General features: G+C 57.1%; 2 protein-coding genes across 6 annotated transcripts in view; both read left to right on the top strand.

Annotated features, from left to right (window-relative positions):
- The window catches only part of ABCG4 (ATP binding cassette subfamily G member 4), a 13,957-nt gene extending 11,838 nt beyond the window's left edge, over window positions 1-2,119 (top strand). For all 4 annotated transcript variants that reach the window (XM_077776911.1, XM_077776897.1, XM_077776907.1 and 1 more), the window contains exons 14-15: window positions 83-201; window positions 354-2,119. In XM_077776911.1, the coding sequence (XP_077633037.1) occupies window positions 83-201; window positions 354-579 (345 nt within the window). In that variant the 3' untranslated portion in view covers window positions 580-2,119. The remainder of the gene's footprint in view (window positions 1-82; window positions 202-353) is intronic.
- Window positions 2,120-5,689: 3,570 nt separating this feature from the next.
- Window positions 5,690-17,128, top strand: NLRX1 (NLR family member X1). Of its 2 annotated transcripts, XM_077776876.1 has the most exons (10): window positions 5,690-5,836; window positions 7,201-7,297; window positions 7,844-7,913; window positions 8,378-8,466; window positions 9,230-9,849; window positions 10,448-11,269; window positions 14,005-14,600; window positions 14,873-14,959; window positions 15,614-15,865; window positions 16,241-17,128. In XM_077776876.1, exons 2-10 carry the CDS (start codon window positions 7,228-7,230, stop codon window positions 16,560-16,562), a joined length of 2,928 nt encoding a protein of 975 aa, XP_077633002.1. In that variant the 5' UTR covers window positions 5,690-5,836; window positions 7,201-7,227; the 3' UTR covers window positions 16,563-17,128. The 2 variants fall into 2 exon arrangements, with proteins under 2 accessions (XP_077633002.1, XP_077633010.1); XM_077776884.1 differs by lacking the exons at window positions 15,614-15,865; window positions 16,241-17,128 and adding an exon at window positions 15,530-15,611.
- Window positions 17,129-17,593: the final 465 nt, after the last annotated feature.

Raw genomic sequence — 17,593 nt, 5'->3', positions numbered from 1 at the left:
GCATCGGAATGGATCTGTGGGAAACCCCAGGGCCTATCCTGGTCACTCCTGTGATGGCCCGGTCCCCTTCCCTCCGCTCCAGGTGGCCACCTTTGTGGGCCCAGTCACCGCCATCCCTGTCCTATTGTTCTCCGGCTTCTTTGTCAGCTTCAAGACCATCCCCACTTACCTGCAATGGAGCTCCTACCTCTCCTATGTCAGGTCAGTCACCTGCTGTCCCTGCCCCCCGCCCCCCGCCCCTGCAGGAGCCCAGGCCCCGGGGCTGAGAGAGTTGCAGCTGGGCCCTGGCGGTATGCCCAGGGAACAGGTGACCCTATGCTCTGTATCCTGCTCTGATGCCCCCACGTGCCTAGGTATGGCTTTGAGGGTGTGATTCTGACCATCTATGGCATGGATCGAGGAGACCTGACTTGCCTGGAGGAACACTGCCCTTTCCAGAATCCGCAGAGTATCCTCCGAGCGCTGGATGTGGAGGACGCCAAGCTCTACATGGACTTCCTGGTCTTGGGCATCTTCTTCCTGGCCCTGCGGCTGCTGGCGTACCTTGTGCTCCGTTACCGGGTCAAGTCCGAGAGATAGAGCCTTGCCCTGGCCTGCGCCCCAGCCCCCGCAGCGGAAGCCCCAGCCCCGGCCCTCTGGGACTGTTTTAACCTGGTAGACTTTGGCACTGGCTGCTGGTGCAGCCGTCCTCTCCCGTCCCAGCCCCTCCACAGGTTGGCTGCCAGACTGTGGCTGTGGCAACGGGGGCCCCAGCCCTCCCCGTGCCCGGGAGCCTTCCCCAGTTGATGCAGTTTGTAGCTTCCCCCCTACTCTCTCCAACATCTGCATGCAAAGACCACTAGGAGGCTGCCCCCCTCCTTCCTGCCCTCCGCACCCTCTTCTGTTGTCTGCCTGGGACCCCCAGGTTCTCCAGGCCCCCACTCACAAGTGACCAAAGTGGCCTCCTCCGGGGGTCCCCACCACACAAGTGTTTGTAAACTGGACTGTTCTGAGGTACAGGCTCCAGGGCTGGGCCCTGGTGGGGTCCCCTGGAAGTCCCGTTTGGACGGACATTGGAACGGAGCAGGGAAGGCTCTGGAAGTCTCTTCCTCCTCCTCACCTTCCCCCCACCCCCAGACCTGGCCGACTTGGACAATCTGCTGGGACAGAAGCTGGGTTTTCTGTCTGGGCCACCCCTCCCAATCCTGGGGATTGGAGAGGCCTGGGGCCATGGGACGCCCCGTTTACCCTGACCCGTCCCCTTTGGTGGGGGCAGGGTCTGGTGGCACCTCTGCAATAATGTTTGTGTTTCTCTCTCACCTGCCACTGGAACTGGGGAATGCACTTTATTCTGGGGCATGAGTAGGAGAAGACCAAGCCTCCTTTCTCGCTTCTCCTGCCCGGTCCTGCGAAACTCCCTATCCTCTCCAGACTGGTGGGCACATACATGCGAACAGGCAATCTCAGACCTACACACTCGTTGTCCCCTGTGGCTCCGAGGAGTGATGGTGGCAGGGTGGTGGTGGCGGCAGCGGTGGCGGTGCGGCAGCGGTGGCGGCGGCGGTGGGGGCGATGGGTGCTGCAGGAAGGGCAGTGCCGGCCTCCTCCTGGGCGTGGCGCTTTGACTGTGAGGACGAGGCCGACGCTGCCCGGGGTGTCTCCGGGATCTGCAGGTGTCTACCCCCGAGTCTTCCTTCCCCTCCAAGCCAGGGGTGGCACCGGGCACCGATCTCCCTGGAGTTCAGTAGCCAACACAAGCACAAGCACGGGCATCCGTTGGCCTTGGCCGCCTGCCACCCCATGTCCCCTCTTTTGTGCATCAGGCTGGTATTCTCACTCTCTTACCCCTTCCCCGGCTGCTTGCTGCTCATTCAAACTCCCGTCTGGGTCTCTCCACGCCCTTCCCAGCAGCCACGGTGGCCCCTGGGCACCAGAGCGACAGACACAGAGCATGTCTGGCTGTTGTGGTAGGTCCAGGCTCATGCTACTTCTGATCTCCCCTTCCTCCAGGCCTCTCCCCCCCCCATTCTTGTACACATACCTTCTCTTGTCCTGCCACGGATTCTCCCATCACCCAGAGATGCCAGTTGTATTTGTGAGATTTCACCCCATTATTAATAAAACCTATATTTATACAGTATGTGGTGTTTAAGTGTGTATGGGCGTGGCACCCAGTCCCATGGGCTGGGAGGGGTCTTCGAAGCATTTGAAAGAAGTCTGCGTGCTTTGAGGAGTTCGGGGCAGTGGGTGGTAAGTCAAGCTAGTATATGTCAGCCTATGAAGTACGTGTATTATGCTTTATATATTACAAATGCTTCATGTTCATTATCTCAAGGAAGTCCCATGCTCACTCTGCATCATCCCTCATGATAACCCATTTTGCAGATGTGGAAACTGAGACCTGGGCTAAGGAACTTGCCCAAGGACCCTTAGCTAATGGAGGTGAAACCAGGTCTGGGAACCAGGTCTTCTGCTGCCAGACTCCTCATTCTTGGCACTGGCCAAGGATGCTGATTAGGGTGGGTTTTTGTGCTATGTGTGGGTGCCCTGTGTCTGTTGCATGGGTGTGTTCTCGCCAAGTGATACATGTCTCTTTCTCCAGAAGTCACTGAACCCTGTTGTGCCTATGGGGGGGGAGAGGCATGTGTTAGTGGTCACGAAGGGCAACGAGAAGCAGGAAAGACCCCGGAGCCTAAGCTCTAGGATGAGAACAACAGGGACCTCACTGAGCTTACCCCAGATTTCTCTTTTTCTTCCTCTCTTCTTTCCTGACCCCCCCCCCCCCAGCCCCGTCCCCGGGCCACACTTACCAGGGCCAAGCCATCAGCCACCAGGACTGGACGTGGGTTGCTGGTCTGAGGCTTGGAGTAGGAAATTGCCCAGAAGTCCTTGAAGGCTGGTGGCAAGATGACCCAAGAAGCAGCACATTGTCTCACCCTCTTCATTCCTGATCCTGAAGCTCGGAAAGGACTGGCATCTACCCTACCAGCTGCCAGGACCACCCTGCTCGTGCTACCTGCAGAGCTAAATTGTCCTGGGCTAAATGAGGGTCTAGTCTATACCTGGTTGGGTACCTGCCTGGAGATGGACTTTTTTTTTTTTTGATTTTTAAAAATATTTGGGGCACCTGGGTGGCTCAGTTGGTTAAGCGTCTGACTTCGGCTCAGGTCATGATCTCATGGTTCGTGGGTTCAAGCCCCACATTGGGCTCTGTGCTGACAGCTAGCTCAGAGTCTGGTAGCTGTTTCAGATTCTGTGTCTCCCTCTGTCTCTGACCCTCCCCTGCTCACGCTGTCTCCCTCCCTCTCTCTCTCTCTCTCACTGTCTCAGAAATAAATAAAACATTAAAAAAATTTTTTTAAATTATTTATTTTTGAGAGAGAGAGGTAGAGCGCGAGTGGGGGAGGGGCAGAGAGAGAGGGAGACAGACTCCCAAGCAGGCTCCAGGCACTGAGCTGTCAGCACAGAACCTGATGCAGGGCTCAAACCCATGAACCGTGAGATCATGATCTGAGCTGAAATCAAGAGTTGGACGCTTAAGCGACTGAGCCACCCAGGTACCTCTGGAGATATACTTTCTCACGGGAGGTTCAGAGTGGTGGTGGGAAGTGGGAAGAAGTCAGAGTCCTAGCTTCTGGAACCCTAGCTAGCTTTAGGGGCTATTCTGGGTGCCGCCCTTTCCCCCAGGAGTAATGCCTGCAGGTGGCTTTTTAAAATCAGAGGGTACGAAGTCCCACCATGAAGCCGTCTTTCTTAAGATTCTTCATCTTTATTTTCTCTTTCAAAATGTAAACACTCCTAAAAGAGTAAAACACTTATAAATTCACACGCTGGTAAGAGCCCTTGGGAGCTAAAGGAGACGAACGGCCATTCCAGAGCTGGCAAGGGGCATTTAGGCACAGAGAACATTTTGTAGAGTGGCTTGTGTGTTGGCAAAGAAAGCTCTTTCGATGCTTACAGTAACCCCACGAGGCTGCTGGGATGAGTATTATCATTTCCTCCTTTCCCAGAGAAGAAAACCGAGGCTTGGAGAAGCGACCTGAGCAAGCTCTTTAGATACTGTGTGCTTGCCATTGTGAGCCACCTATGATTTCTCCCACCGGTCCCATTAACTGCGGGAGTGTGGCACGAATGCCCTCTGCCTGTCTAAGCATGCTTAGGAAGGGGCCTGCTCTCCCTGAGTGCCAGCCTCCCTGGGCTCCGAGATCATTTCCTTCAACGCAGCCGCCTTCTGTGCCAGGTCCTGTGCAGGGGGCTGGAGGGCAGAGATGATTAAGGCAGTTCTCCACGCTACGGGGTCTACAGCACCTGGTGCCCTATCCTGAGGTCAGACGACAGAGCACATGCCCACAGCATGACTCATGGTACTTCTGTTTGCAAGAGGCCAGGCAAATTATATGTTATTAATAAAGCCGACGTGGCTGTCATACCCACTGGGGGTGGGGGAGGGGAGTGGTTTGCTCTGAGCTGTGTCCAGTAACTGCAGCCGGGGGCCTGTCTGCCTCGCGCGCGGCTAGGTAGGGGGAGTGAAGCTGGAAGAGTCCCCCGGGTCTGAAATGTCACCCCTGAGACCACATTCATAGCGTTGCTCTACCTCCCCTTCCCTCCCCCCCATTCCACTCCCCTTTCGGAGCTTCTCTTAAAATGAAAATGTCCCATTTCCCCTGCTGTCTGGAATGCCCTTCCCTTCCCAGACTTATTCAAGATCCAATTCAAATGTCACCTTCTCTGCCAGGGGCAGTTAGCAACTTCCTCCCCTAGCCTTTCCAAAGGCTTCTGTCTGCTTCTGAAGGCCCATCATTTTGGCTACCTGGAGGGGAGCTGCTGTGGTCTGGACCCTGCAGGCCTTGTTCCGGTTGCTCAGTCCCAACCCGGTACTATGTATTCAGTGAACGAACATAGGTCTATGCGAGTTAATGAAATATCAACGCTGTCTTCTTCTGGATGGAGGGTAGAGAACACGAAGCCGCCTTTCCAACCTTGCCTCCAGGTGCCTGTCTATGGCTTTCCTCTTGCTTTTCCTGTTCAGTGCACATTGCACACCTCTGTTTGCATGTGGAGGCGTGCCCTGGCTGTGGGCGGTGGGTGGCTGCTCCATCAGCTGCTAGGGCCCTGGGTGTTCCCGTGTGGAGTCACAGGGATGACAGTGAGGGCTCTGAGGACCAGGAAGCCCCAGGGCTAGGCCATGACTGGGTGCCAGACAAGCAGAGCAAGTTGGGGTGGGAGCCCTCATTCTTACTCCTTTCTTGATCAAAGTGACCAGAAGCCATTCACAGAGTTTTGGGGTCTGAAGAGGGCCAGGTATGGGGGGAGGGCCCACCAAGACCTCGACTCTGATCTCTACTAGGAGGTAGGCTGCGGAGGTGAAGAGGCACAGAGGGAAGGCCCCCGGGGGCGGGTAGGTGCCTCAGGAGTGCCTAGGGGTGAGACCGGAAGATCGAGGCCTGGAACTCTCATCCTGGCCCTTCCACTTCCTAACTGGGTCAACCTGCGCGAGTCATTCCACCCTCTGCACGGCAGCTCCTCGGTCTGTATAATGGGCACAACAGCAAGCCCCGCCTGGGAGGGGAGAGGTAGCTGGACGGCACTGGCGCATGGTGACCTGCAGAGGGCAGTGCGGGCGGCGGCGGCGGTGCGCGCCTGGATGGAGGCCCGGAGCGGCGGGGGGCGGGCACGANNNGAGCGGTCGGCTTGCCGGCAGCCTCTCCCCTTGGGCTCCGAAGCCAGCGGGAGCGGGGAGAGCTGTTGGCGACCCAGTTTGCGGGGAGGAGCCCTGAGCACAGCCCCGTACTGTCCCCGCTGTGCCCGCTACTTGGCAATGATCTTTGAAGAGTGCCCTCACCTCTAGGCCCGCGCGGTGAGCCCCGTCTTGAGGCAGTGGCCCTGGATCTGACTTTGTCCCACGGAGTTAGTTTCCCCGAGCTTCCTATGCTTTCCGGGGCCCTCTCTTAACCCTTCTCCAGCCCCTGGCACCTCTGCTCTGGCCCCGGCCGCGCCTCTGGTGGGCCCCGCTGGTGGGTGGGCCCCAGTCAGCCGATTTTCCCCGGAACGCGCCCCGCCCTTAAGGAGCCACCTTGCAGGGCGGACCAGGTGCCAAATGACAGCGCGCTCCATTTAAGGGGCGTCAGGGGAGACTTCCGGGGAGAGGGGACCTTGGAGCAGGGTCTTAAACAATTGGGTAGGATTCTGACAGGGGAGAAAGGCCATTCTAAGCCCAAGAAAGTGTATGAACAGTTCAGGAAAGTGCGAGCAGAAATTCGGTGAACTTGGCTGCTGAGGTAGGGGTTGGGAACACCCTGAAAAATAGCTTGTGTGGGTGTTTGGACTCTGTATATAACCTAGGATTTTAAGGAGGTGATTGGTGGCTGAGATGAGGGATCAGAAGGGAGGGGGGTGAGACTGAAGGCAGAGGCCAGGAAGGAGGAGAAGGGGGTCCGCAGAAGTCTCCAGAGGGTACGAGGGAGCACAGACAATGCCACAGAAGCAGGCTGGCAAAAACAGTTTGAGGAGGAGTCCGTAGGACTGTTTCAAGTGTACGAAGGAAGGGAGAAAGTGTTTGAAGACCGGAGAGGTCAGGTGTCTAGTATAAACGGTGTGATTGGGAAGATAAAGCAATAAAGTAACTAAAAGGGGTGGGGGGTGAGGGGTGAATGGGTGAAGCCATGAAGCCCGGGCAGGATAGCCATATGGAGATGTCAAGTAGGAAGTTCATCCATTCATTTATTATTTATGCCAGCCTCAAAGGCGGCTGACATAAAAGTCACAGAGAAGATAAAACGATAAAATCATTAAAACTCAGCCAACAGGACTCGAGAGCTGGGGAGAAAACACAGGAGAGACTGGATAATTGTTACTTGGAAACGTAGGCTCAGAAAAGCCATTGAAGATGAACACAGGCCTCATCAGAGCTTGCTGGCAGCCAAGCGAAAAAAAAAAAAAAAGACACCTAAATAAAGCAGTTCGCCAGGCTGGAACTTGGGAGAAAGGCACTCGTGAGGGCTCAGAGGAGAAGCAGGTGTGGTAGAGATGAAATGGGCTCCCTCAAGTAGGGGGTATAGGAGAGGGAGACGGTCCAAGCCAGGTCAGGGCTTCGGCAGTGCTGACATTTAAGGGAAGGCTGATGTTCCCTGAGGAGAAGGGCCTTTCTGTGGCCTGCACAGGGGGACGGGGGTGGGTAGGTGGGTGTGTGTGTACGGTCCGTTCACCTAAATCTTCTTGCAGGGGCACTGGGCTCTGACCTTTCCTACCATGAGGTGGGTTTGCCATTTCCCCAAGGCCCCTTGGGGCCCTGGTCTGGGAGGAGTCCGCCAGTCAGCAGGTGAGCAGGAAGCAGCGGTTTGTTTCTCCATTGTCTTCAAGGTCCAGGTGGTGTCTCTAAGAGGGAGACACCGGGGGTAGCCCTAACTCTGTGATTCGGGAGCCCTTGGCCTTGGGCAAGCCACCTCACCTCCCTGAGCTTCTGTTTTCCCCATCCTAAGAAAAGGGAGTCGAACTAGATGACCTTTGAGGGTCCCTGTAGCTATAGGAGTCTCGGATCACTTGTCTGATTTCGTTCTGCATGCAGCAGATATGTCCTAAGTGTGGGCCAGGGGCCAGACCCTGTGCTGAGTTTTAAGTATGTAATTGTGAACCAAAACAGATATGGTCCCTGCTCTCATGGAGGGGGTGGGGTGGAAAGGACTGTTCATCAAATAATCTTATACAATAAGATATAAACTTGCATAGTAACTGCTACAAAGGGTCAGTGTGTGATGTTATGTGAACAAATAATGGGGGATTTAACGTAGACGCGGAGTCTGTGTATTGGTGGGAAAATGCGGATGGGCTCTGGATGCTATTTCTTCCTTCCCCTTTCTCTCTGCAGATGGCCGAATCCCTTTCCTGAGCCACTGGAATTGGCCCCATCGAGGGGTGCGTTCCCTTGGGCTCTCTAGGTGAGGCCTTCATGTCTTGCCTTAGAACACATCTGGGCAGAGCCGAGTAGCCTGGGAAGGGTCAGGACTTTGAGAGATCTTGATCCCTTGTGGGCGAGATTGGTTTTCTGGGGGTGGGGAGGGTACAGAGTCAGCCACCAGGCCTGACATGAAGTTGCTTTACATCATCTACAAGCAACGGTGGGCGGCCAGAGGGAGGAGGGTCTTTGAGGAAGTGGGTGGAGTCTGGCAGTGGCCAGCCTGAGCTCCAGGCCAGCAGTCAGCAGAGCGGGGGTGGGGTGGGGCAAGACCTCAGCCCCTAGGAAGGATGTGAGAGTCTGATAAGGCTCTCTACTTGGGTGTCCAGGGTCAGGCCTGGATCTCAGGAAGCTCGAAGTCCAGCAGTTCAGACAGGCCTGGGCTCTGAGCCTGTGCAGAGGCTGAGCCCAGCAGCCAAGCCCCAGCTCACCCCTTCTTGCTCTCAGGGTCTTTATACGTCACCATGGAAGCTCAGCAGGCAGTGGTCCTCCACCCAGAAGGCATGGACAGGTGTCCCAAGTCATCTCTACATCTGGTAAAGAGACTGACTGCTCAGTCAGCCTGAGGAGAGGGGCTGAATGGGGTCTTGATGGGATTATGGGGGAGGGGTCTGGAGGGAGGAGCAGGCAGGAAGAAGGAGGCAGAGAGGATCCATCAGTGGGCCAACGCCCCCCCCCCACCCGACTATCATCCACCTGTCCATGTATCCCTCCCTGCGACACCTGTGCGGTACGCCCCACGCTTCCATGTACAAAGCACTGGGAGGGATAGACCACATCTCCCGTCAACAAACTGGGTCTGACAATCAGGTGGAGATTGCACACAGACAACCACGCAACCCGTCAACCCAGGTTTTGGCGTCACTTGTCTTACGGCCTGTCACTTTCTGTAAAGGGCGTTCCAAACTTTCTGGACAGTCTATTGTCTGAGGGAGTCCTATACATACAGCACCACGCTGAGACTCGGTATCCTGGTCCTGTGATTTAAAACAATTTTTTTTTAATGTTTTATTTCTGAGTGAGAGAGAGAGAGAGAGAGAGAGAGACAGTGTGAGCAGGGGAGGGTCAGAGAAAGAGGTAGATACAGAATCTGAAACAGGCTCCGGGCTCTGAGCTAGCTGTCAGCACAGAGCCTGACGTGGGGCTCGAACCCACGAACCGCCAGATCATGACCCGAGCCAAAGTCGGATGCGTAACCAACTGAGCCACCCAGGCACCCGCTGGTCCTGTGATTTGACTCTAAGCTCCTGCATCTTCCAGTCCCTTTCCTTGACACATCCCCCTTGCCTTCCCATTCAGAAGCTGTCCAGCAGTACCGCCGGAATCTGGCCGAGTGGTTCAGCCGGCTGCCCAGAGAGGAGCGCCAGTTCGGCCCGACCTTTGCACTTGACACGGTCCATGTAGACCCTGTGATCCGCGAGAGCGCCCCAGATGAGCTGCTTCGCCCAACGGCAGAGCTGGCCCTGGAGCACCAGCCCCCTCTAGCGGGTCTCCCCGCGCTGGCCCTGCCCCAGCTCTTTGACCCAGATGCCTGTGGGCGCCAGGTGCAGACGGTGGTGCTCTACGGGACGGTGGGCACGGGGAAGAGCACGCTGGTGCGCAAGATGGTCTTGGACTGGTGTTACGGGCGGTTGCCAGCCTTTGAGCTGCTCATCCCCTTCTCCTGCGAGGATCTGTCGTCTCTGGGCCCCGCCCCCGCCTCCTTGTGCCAACTTGTGGCTCAGCGCTACACGCCCCTGAAGGAGATTCTGCCTCTGCTGGCTGCTGTTGGGTCCCGCCTGCTCTTTGTGCTCCATGGCTTGGAGCACCTCAACCTCGACTTCCGGTTAGCCGGGACAGGGCTTTGCGGTGACCCCGAAAAGCCGGAGGCGCCCGCTGCCATCATCGTCAACCTGCTGCGGAAATACATGCTGCCGGAGGTGAGCAGCCCCCTGCCTTGCCACCGCTGCCCGTAACTTGCCCCCAAAGGCTTTTGTGTCCTGAGCCCTCGTGTTTATTGGTGTGGGGCTGTCGGTTCTTGGTGAGTTCAAACCTGCACCTCCACTTCCCAGCTGTGTGTCTTTAAGCCCAGCCACTAACTTCCCCAAGTTCTGTTCCTCCTCTCCCTGAGCTATACTCATCAACAGAGACGCTGCATAGGAAGTACTTTAGCACAGTGCCCTGGGTCCTCGGCGGGGAGGGGGGCTCAGTAATTGTTAGTTATAATTATTACGGTCATCGTTTTCGTTTTTTAAGTTTTTATTTATTTATTTTGAGAAGCAGGGGAGGGGAAGAAAGGGAGAGAGAATCTCAAGCAGGCTCTGCGCTGTCAGTGCGGAGCCCGACTTGGGGCTTGAACTTACGAACCATAAGATCGTGACCCGAGCCGAAGTTGGGTGCTTAACTGACTGAGCCCCCCAGGTGCCCCACAGTCACCATCATTTTCATCTTTGGACACTCAATCTTCAGGGGCTCTCTGAGGAGTGAGGCAATCAGGGCACAAAAATCTTTCTTAACCCCCAACCGTGCCATTCCCAGGCCAGCATTCTGGCGACCACCCGGCCCTCCGCCATCGGCCGAATCCCCAGCAAGTATGTGGGCCGCTATGGCGAGATCTGTGGCTTCTCTGATACCAACCTGCAGAAGCTCTACTTCCAGCTCCGCCTCAACCAGCCAGACTGCGGGTACGGTGCCGGCGGCGCAGGGATCTCGGCCACGCCGGCTCAGCGTGACAGCCTGGTGCAGATGCTCTCCCGGAACCTGGAGGGGCACCACCAGATCGCCGCCGCCTGCTTCCTGCCCTCCTATTGCTGGCTCGTCTGTGCCACCTTGCACTTCCTGCACGCCCCCACGCCGGCCGGGCAGACCCTCACGAGCATCTACACCAGCTTCCTGCGTCTGAACTTCAGTGGGGAGATGCTGGACAGCACTGACCCCTCCAAGCTGTCCCTGATGGCCTATGCAGCCCGAACCATGGGCAAGCTGGCCTACGAGGGGGTGTCCTCCCGCAAGACCTACTTCTCCGAAGAGGACGTCCGTGGCTGCCTGGAAGCCGGCATCAAGACTGAGGAAGAGTTCCAGCTGCTCCATGTCTTCCGCCGGGACGCGCTGAGGTTTTTTCTGGCCCCGTGCGTGGAACCGGGGCGCCGGGGCACCTTCGTGTTCACCGTGCCTGCCATGCAGGAGTACCTGGCCGCCCTCTACATCGTGCTGGGCCTGCGGAAGACGACCCTGCAGCGCGTGGGCAAGGAAGTGGTCGAGCTTGCGGGCCGTGTCGGGGAGGACGTCAGTCTGGTCCTGGGCATTGTGGCCAAGCTTCTGCCCCTGCGAGCCCTGCCTCTGCTCTTCAACCTGCTCAAGGTAACAGCCCAGCACCCCGGGCCCTCAGCCCCCAGAGTCCCCGTTCGCCCCCCGCTCCTCTCCCAGAAGGAAACTGCTACTTCCTGCGTAACCGCGAATCTTCTTCTTGACTCTGGTTTCAGATTGGGGCAATCTGGCTTTTAGTGGGATTGAGACATAAGGGAAGGGGGAGAGGGAAACCACCGGCTGGGGAAGGCTTGACGGCTGGGAGGAGGACGTGAGGGCACAGGCACCTTAGTCACAATCCTATGACCCTAATGACAGTTTTCTTTTTGCCTCTCTTCTGGTCTTTGTCGGTGGGGGGCCGGAATCGCGCTATAGTCCAGGGTCTGGCCTCTTCTTTGCAGGCCCAGAAACTCCAATGTATCTTGTTCCCCCGGAGGTGGTTAGACTCCGGGAACGATGACTCATCCTAACTAAATCACCAGAGACAAGTTTATAAAGCAGATGCCATTTTATGCATTTATACCAGGAGGATAAATGGCATTGATAATTGGCTTAGGATAGTGCAGGCCTGCTCCAGAATCCAAATGACAGGCCCAAGCACTGTGTCGTGAGCAGGGCAGACGTGCTGAGTTTTCGAGGGGAGGAAGGACCCGCCCTCTGGTGATGTCTACCAGGTGCCTTGTGAATGAAATATTATTATGATCCCTTTTAAGAATCGTAAGAAAATCGTAGGAAACCGAGGCCCACAGAGGCTAGTAACTTGCCCAAGGTCACTCAGATAGTAAGTGGAATAGCTGGGATCTGGGTCCAGGTTTTGTGATTCTGAACCCTGTGCTTTCTCTGCCAAACTTTACCGCTGTATGATGGATATTTCTGTTAAGCTTTGGTGCCCTGCTAGGTAACCCTGGTCCTCTCTAGGAATGCTTCAGTAACCCATCTTCGGGAGGTAGACCCCTGATGGTCAGTGCTGGCAGAATTTTAACACATTTTCCTCTTTATAGGGAACAAAGCATAAAGTTTAGAAACAGGGATTCAGTAGTAATTCAGCTATCTGGGATTAAATCCAGGCTCTGCCACTTGCTAGCTGTGTGATCTTGGACAAGTTCCTTAACTTCTCTGTGCCCCCAAGTCTTACCTGTTAAATGCGGCTAACAGAATCTATATCATTTGGCCAAATATGAGGATTAAATGTATTCATCCTCAGGACCTGGCACACAGCCAGTGTTATTTAATTGTTTGTTAGACACAAAACCAGGCTCAGGCAGCCCACCCCTTCTCACTCCTCCGATGGGAAGGTAATGGCCATTGCTCACGCCAGGCCAGCCCAGCCCTATGAGGCTGTGTTTGCCTGATCCAGGTTACAGTGAGAGGCTGTGACCTCCTGACGGGATTCCGGAAGCCTGTCGGTGCACCAAACTGTTAGCACCGCAGCAGTCCTATTTGTTTCTTCATGAACCTATCGATTCACCTTCACAGGTGACATTTTCTGAGGTCGTCACCCGGTGACTGCTGAGGGACGACACTATACCCTCCATGGCGGGAACCTCACCTATAAAGAAAGGGGCAGAGAACCCCCTAAACCAGCTGTTAGAGGAGGTTCCTCAAAACTACCTCGTGGCTCCTTGCCAGAGCCATGGGCCCTGTTGTCTGTTTCAGCACCAAGGCAGGGACAGGAGATGATGTCCTCAGCCTCCCATACGTTAATTTCCCCACCAAACATTTGAGTGCCTGCTGTGTACCAGGCAATGCGTTAGGTTCTGAGGAAGAAACCATGAACAAAACCCCAGGGTTCTGCCCTTTCTGGTCCTCCGGGGGGAACACAAACGTGTCCCTGGGACTGTGTGATTTAAAATTTTGGTTTGACGCCTGGGTGGGTCAGTTGGTTGAGCGCCCGACATCAGCTCCGGTCATGATCTCACGGTTGGTGAGTTTGAGCCCCGCATCAAGCTTGCCGCGCTCTGCACAGAGCCTGCTTCAGATCTTCTATTCCCCTCTCTCTCTGTCCCTCCCCTACTTGCGTGCTCTCTCTCAAAAATAAAGCATTAGAAAAAATGAAAAATAAATAAAAAATAAATAAAATCATGGTAAGTGCCTAGAAAGCAAAGTCCCAGGTACTGTGAAAACGTGTAAGTGGGGGACCTGATGGGAGGATGTGAAAAACCTCTCTGCAGGAAGGGCATTTAACCTGACCCTGGGGGATTAGCCAAGGAGAAGAATTGGGGAGGGGAGTCACCCCAGAAAGAGAATACAGCTTTGAAGGAATAGAACTGTGGTAGTATCAAATAATAATCATGAGAGAAGCCAAAAGGACAGAAGCAGAGTGCGTGAGCGTGAGAGGTCTGTGGACGAGAGCAGTGTGGCTGGAAGGGCCTTGAATAAGCAGGAGTGACGTCAGTCTTTGTTGCTGGGGTGACTGTGATGATGTGGAAGGTGAGGATATCTTCATAGCACCTTGCCTGGCACCAAACAAAATGCAAAACAGATAAGAATTCCTTCCCACCACGGGGCTCGCAAACGTATGGGGTGTCTGTGGAAAAGAATCCCCTGATGTCAGGAGTGTGTGACACAGGTGTCGAGAGGTGACTCTGGAAAGGTCAAATTGGGGCCAAACTATGACAAGTTTCCATTCCGCATGGGCAGTGGGGAGCCACGGTGGGTGCTGCAGTGGGGGAGTAGTATGGCCAGACAAATCGTGCTGGGGGGTTACGAGAGAAGGTGAGGCCGAGTGAGCTTTGAAGGCTGAGTGGGCCCGTGGGAGGCTGCAGCCCTGTCCCTGCGTCCCCTCCCAGGTGGTCCCACGGGTGTTCGGGCGCGTGGCGGGTAAGAGCCGCGAGGCGGTCGCCCAGGCCATGGTGCTGGAGATGTTCCGAGAAGAAGACTACTACAACGATGACGTCCTGGACCAGATGGGCGCCAGCATCCTGGGCGTGGAGGGCCCCCGGCGCCACCCCGATGAGCCTCCTGATGATGAGGTCTTTGAGCTCTTCCCCATGTTCATGGGCGGGCTCCTGTCTGCGCACAACCGGGCCGTGCTGGCTCAGCTCGGCTGCCCCATCAGGAACCTGGATGCCCTGGAGAACGCCCAGGCCATCAAGAAGAAGCTGGGCAAGCTGGGCCGTCAGGTGCTGCCCCCGTCGGAGCTCCTGGACCACCTGTTCTTCCACTACGAGTTCCAGAATCAGCGCTTCTCTGCCGAGGTGCTCGGCTCCCTGCGCCAGCTCAACCTGGCCGGTGTGCGCATGACGCCCCTCAAGTGCACGGTGGTGGCAGCTGTGCTGGGCAGTGGAAGGCACGCCCTGGATGAGGTGAACTTGGCCTCCTGTCAGCTGGACCCTGCCGGGCTGCACACGCTCAGGCCTGTCTTCCTGCGTGCCCGGAAGCTGGGGTGAGGACCTGCCTTTGAGCGCCAGGCCAGAAGACAGGGGAGGGCTGGGGAAGAGGTGGGAAGAGAAGGTGCTGGGGAGACCAAAGGGAGTGAGGAAGGACTGGGAGGGGGGAGATGAAGAAGACTGGGGTGCGTGCAGGTGACCAGCAATAGAAGGGAGGGCAGCGTGGGCTGAGAGGCACGATGGTGAGAAAAGGGCGCGGTGGGTGGGCAGGCTCCATGCCAGCCTCCTTCCTTGCTTCTCACTTCCCTCTGGCCACCTTCCGCCCCAGCTTGCAACTCAACAGCCTGGGCCCCGAGGCCTGCAGGGTCCTCCGAGACCTGCTGCTGCATGACCAGTGCCAGATCGCCACCCTGCGGTGAGTGTTTCGGGAGGGGGTGAAGGGACGTTCTGGCCATCCTGCTGGCAGCTGAGGCCAAGGGTGAGCTTCCTGCCTCACAACACACCCGGCGCTGGCCCACCCGTGGTGTGGCGAAGGGGGTGGGGGCCTAGACCCCGTCCTCCACCCAGGTCCAGCGGGTTGGAGGAAAGCTGCCACCAGGAATGGGTGCTANTAGCCAGGCCGGTTGCCTGGCAACAGTGCCGCTGATGCTCTCCCAGGATTTCCCCTGTCGCCTCGCGAGGATGACCCTAATGCTGGGCACTCAACAGATGCTTCCAAAGCACTGACTGCTTTATTAGGAACCCAGAAGCCTGGTTGGAATAAGGGGAGGGGTGAATGAGGAGGGGGAGTGCAAGGGACAGGGCCGTCTGGGGAGAAGGTGAAGAAAGGAAGGAGAGAAGTGGTAAGGGTGAAGAGAGGGGAGTCAGCAGAAGAGAATAGAAGGAAGGAGAAGCCAGCCCCCGCCCTGCTCTGCCTTCCTGTGCGCTCTTCCACACCCCTGTTTCTTCCTGCTCTTCTCCCGGGCCTGCACACCTTTGTGTCCAGACTCCCCTTTCGGTCCAAGACCCGCCGCCCAGTGCAGGGCATCTGCCGCTGGCCCTCGTAACCTTGGGGTGCTCGCGGCTGTAGGCTGTCCAACAACCCGCTGACGGCGGCCGGTGTGGCCCTGCTGCTGGAGGGGCTGGCTGGAAACACCTCGCTGACACACCTGTCCCTGCTGCACACGGGCCTTGGGGACGAGGGCCTGGAGCTGCTGGCCGCCCAGCTGGACCGTAACCGACAGCTGCAGGAGCTGAACGTGGCCTACAATGGTGCCGGCGACACAGCGGCCTTGGCCTTGGCCCACGCGGCCCGGGACCACCCCTCCCTGGAGCTGCTGCAGTAAGTCTNGTCCCAGCCCTTCAGTCTCCCTCCTGTTTCCACTGCGTTCTTCCTACGCTAGGGCCTGGGCTCTACCCCCGCCTTCTCCCTGGTCCTCACAGACCCGCTTCGGAACCCACCGCGCCTTACCCCACCCCGGTTCCCTACCGCCATTTCTCTTAGGCTCCTCATGGCCCCATCCCTCCTGTCCCCGGTTCAGATGTCATCCCCGCCTCCTGTTGGCCACCCCCTCCAGCTCTGGCTCGCGGCACACACCCCATCACATTCCACAGCTAGGGGAGGAGTCGTGAGGATCCCCCAGTCTCTGTCCCGTCCACCCTCTGCCCTCCTTCTGAGAGCCCCGCAGATGACATCTTCTCTTCTCTCTCCTCCCAGCCTCTACTTCAATGAGCTGAGCTCAGAGGGCCGCCAGGCTCTGCGGGACGTGCAGGGCACTGCTAAAGGTGGTGCCCGTGTCGTGGTGTCGCTGACAGAGGGGACAGCGGTGTCTGAGTACTGGTCGGTGATCCTTAGTGAAGTCCAGCGGAACCTCAACAGCTGGGATCGCGGCCGCGTCCGGCGCCACCTTGAGCTGCTGCTTCGGGATCTGGAAGACAGCCGAGGGGACACCCTTAACCCCTGGCGCAAGGCCCAGCTGCTGCGAGTGGAGGGTGAGGTCAGGGCCCTCCTGGAGCAGCTGGGAGGCCCTGGAAGCTGAGGCAGGGGCAGCAGCCACCGAGCCGGGTGACCCCCGGCCCCAAGACCCTTCCCTCTGTGGTCTCCTGGTTTGCACTACTACTTCCAGGAGGATCCCTGTGGGGCTGGAGGTGAAGGATTGGGCACAGCTGTGCCAGTCTCTCCTGGGGGCACGTCCAACCATTGCTCCTGAGTCTGGAATTGCCAGAGTCATGGAATGTGCCTCCTCTCCACTCAGCCAAACAGACTGAGAAACACTCCGATGTGGCATCTTGGCAGCCAGTTGCCCTGTGGCACCACCAGCCTCGTCTCTGTCCACGCAAGGAGCTTCCAGTTGTGCCACCAGGGGGCGCACTTCTTGTGTCTGCCCCCCCAGAGATGTTGCCAAGGGATGCATTGGAGGGCCTCCACCTTCTGCATGTTTCTACCCGTCAGAGGACACGGAGGATGCCCGGAGCCACTTTCCTCTCTCATTGGTGCCTTCTCCTCACCTTCATGCCCCCTTTCTCACAATCGTACTTATGCTAGGTGGCTCTGAGGGGCCTGCACACTGCCTTGCTTCCATTAAAAAGCTGCGTCTTCCACCCACGATGGCCTCCTTCTTGCCTGGTGCTTTCAAGAAAGGGCACTGTTTGGGGACCACTTTCTGTTGCAGGTGGTTCTTGGACGCTAGGTTCAGAGGCAGTGAGGGCCAGGGGGTGGTCCGGGAACAGGATCCTGGGGTCGGAGGCGGTCACACTGGGCTATGGGACTTCTATCGCCTTTCCAAACTTAGGTATCCTGGGCTTTGAATCCTAGTGATCAGCAACCCACCTTTGTCTGCCCAGAGCAGAAGCTGGGACCGCTGCGGGGTCTCTAGAGAGAGCTGGGGCCCAGGAATGGGGGCAGGAGGAACAGGCATACTTCCCCAGAGGACAAGACTGTCCTGCCGTTAACCATTACCCCACTGCTTCTAAGGCAGTGTCTTTAAGGAGGCGGGCCGTGGCAGGTTGGGTGGGAGGGTCAGCTGGTTTTGATGGACCTTGTCCCTACCTGGAGCGCTGGGCCGCTGAT

The sequence above is a fragment of the Crocuta crocuta genome, unplaced genomic scaffold (assembly GCF_008692635.1).
Source record: "Crocuta crocuta isolate KB4526 unplaced genomic scaffold, BGI_CrCroc_1.0 scaffold271, whole genome shotgun sequence".
NCBI lineage: Eukaryota > Metazoa > Chordata > Mammalia > Carnivora > Hyaenidae > Crocuta > Crocuta crocuta.
The sequence above is the reverse complement of the archived record's forward strand: the minus strand, read 5'-3'. Positions and strand labels throughout refer to the sequence as shown.

Bases quoted from the DNA above. Each gene is read 5' to 3' on its own strand.
- NLRX1 (XM_077776876.1), top strand. From the start codon at position 7,228: ATGAGGTGGGTTTGCCATTTCCCCAAGGCCCCTTGGGGCCCTGGTCTG. The intron at 7,914-8,377 runs GTGAGGCCTTCA...TCTTGCTCTCAG, and splicing joins CGTTCCCTTGGGCTCTCTAG to GGTCTTTATACGTCACCATG. The intron at 8,467-9,229 runs GTAAAGAGACTG...CTTCCCATTCAG, and splicing joins CCAAGTCATCTCTACATCTG to AAGCTGTCCAGCAGTACCGC.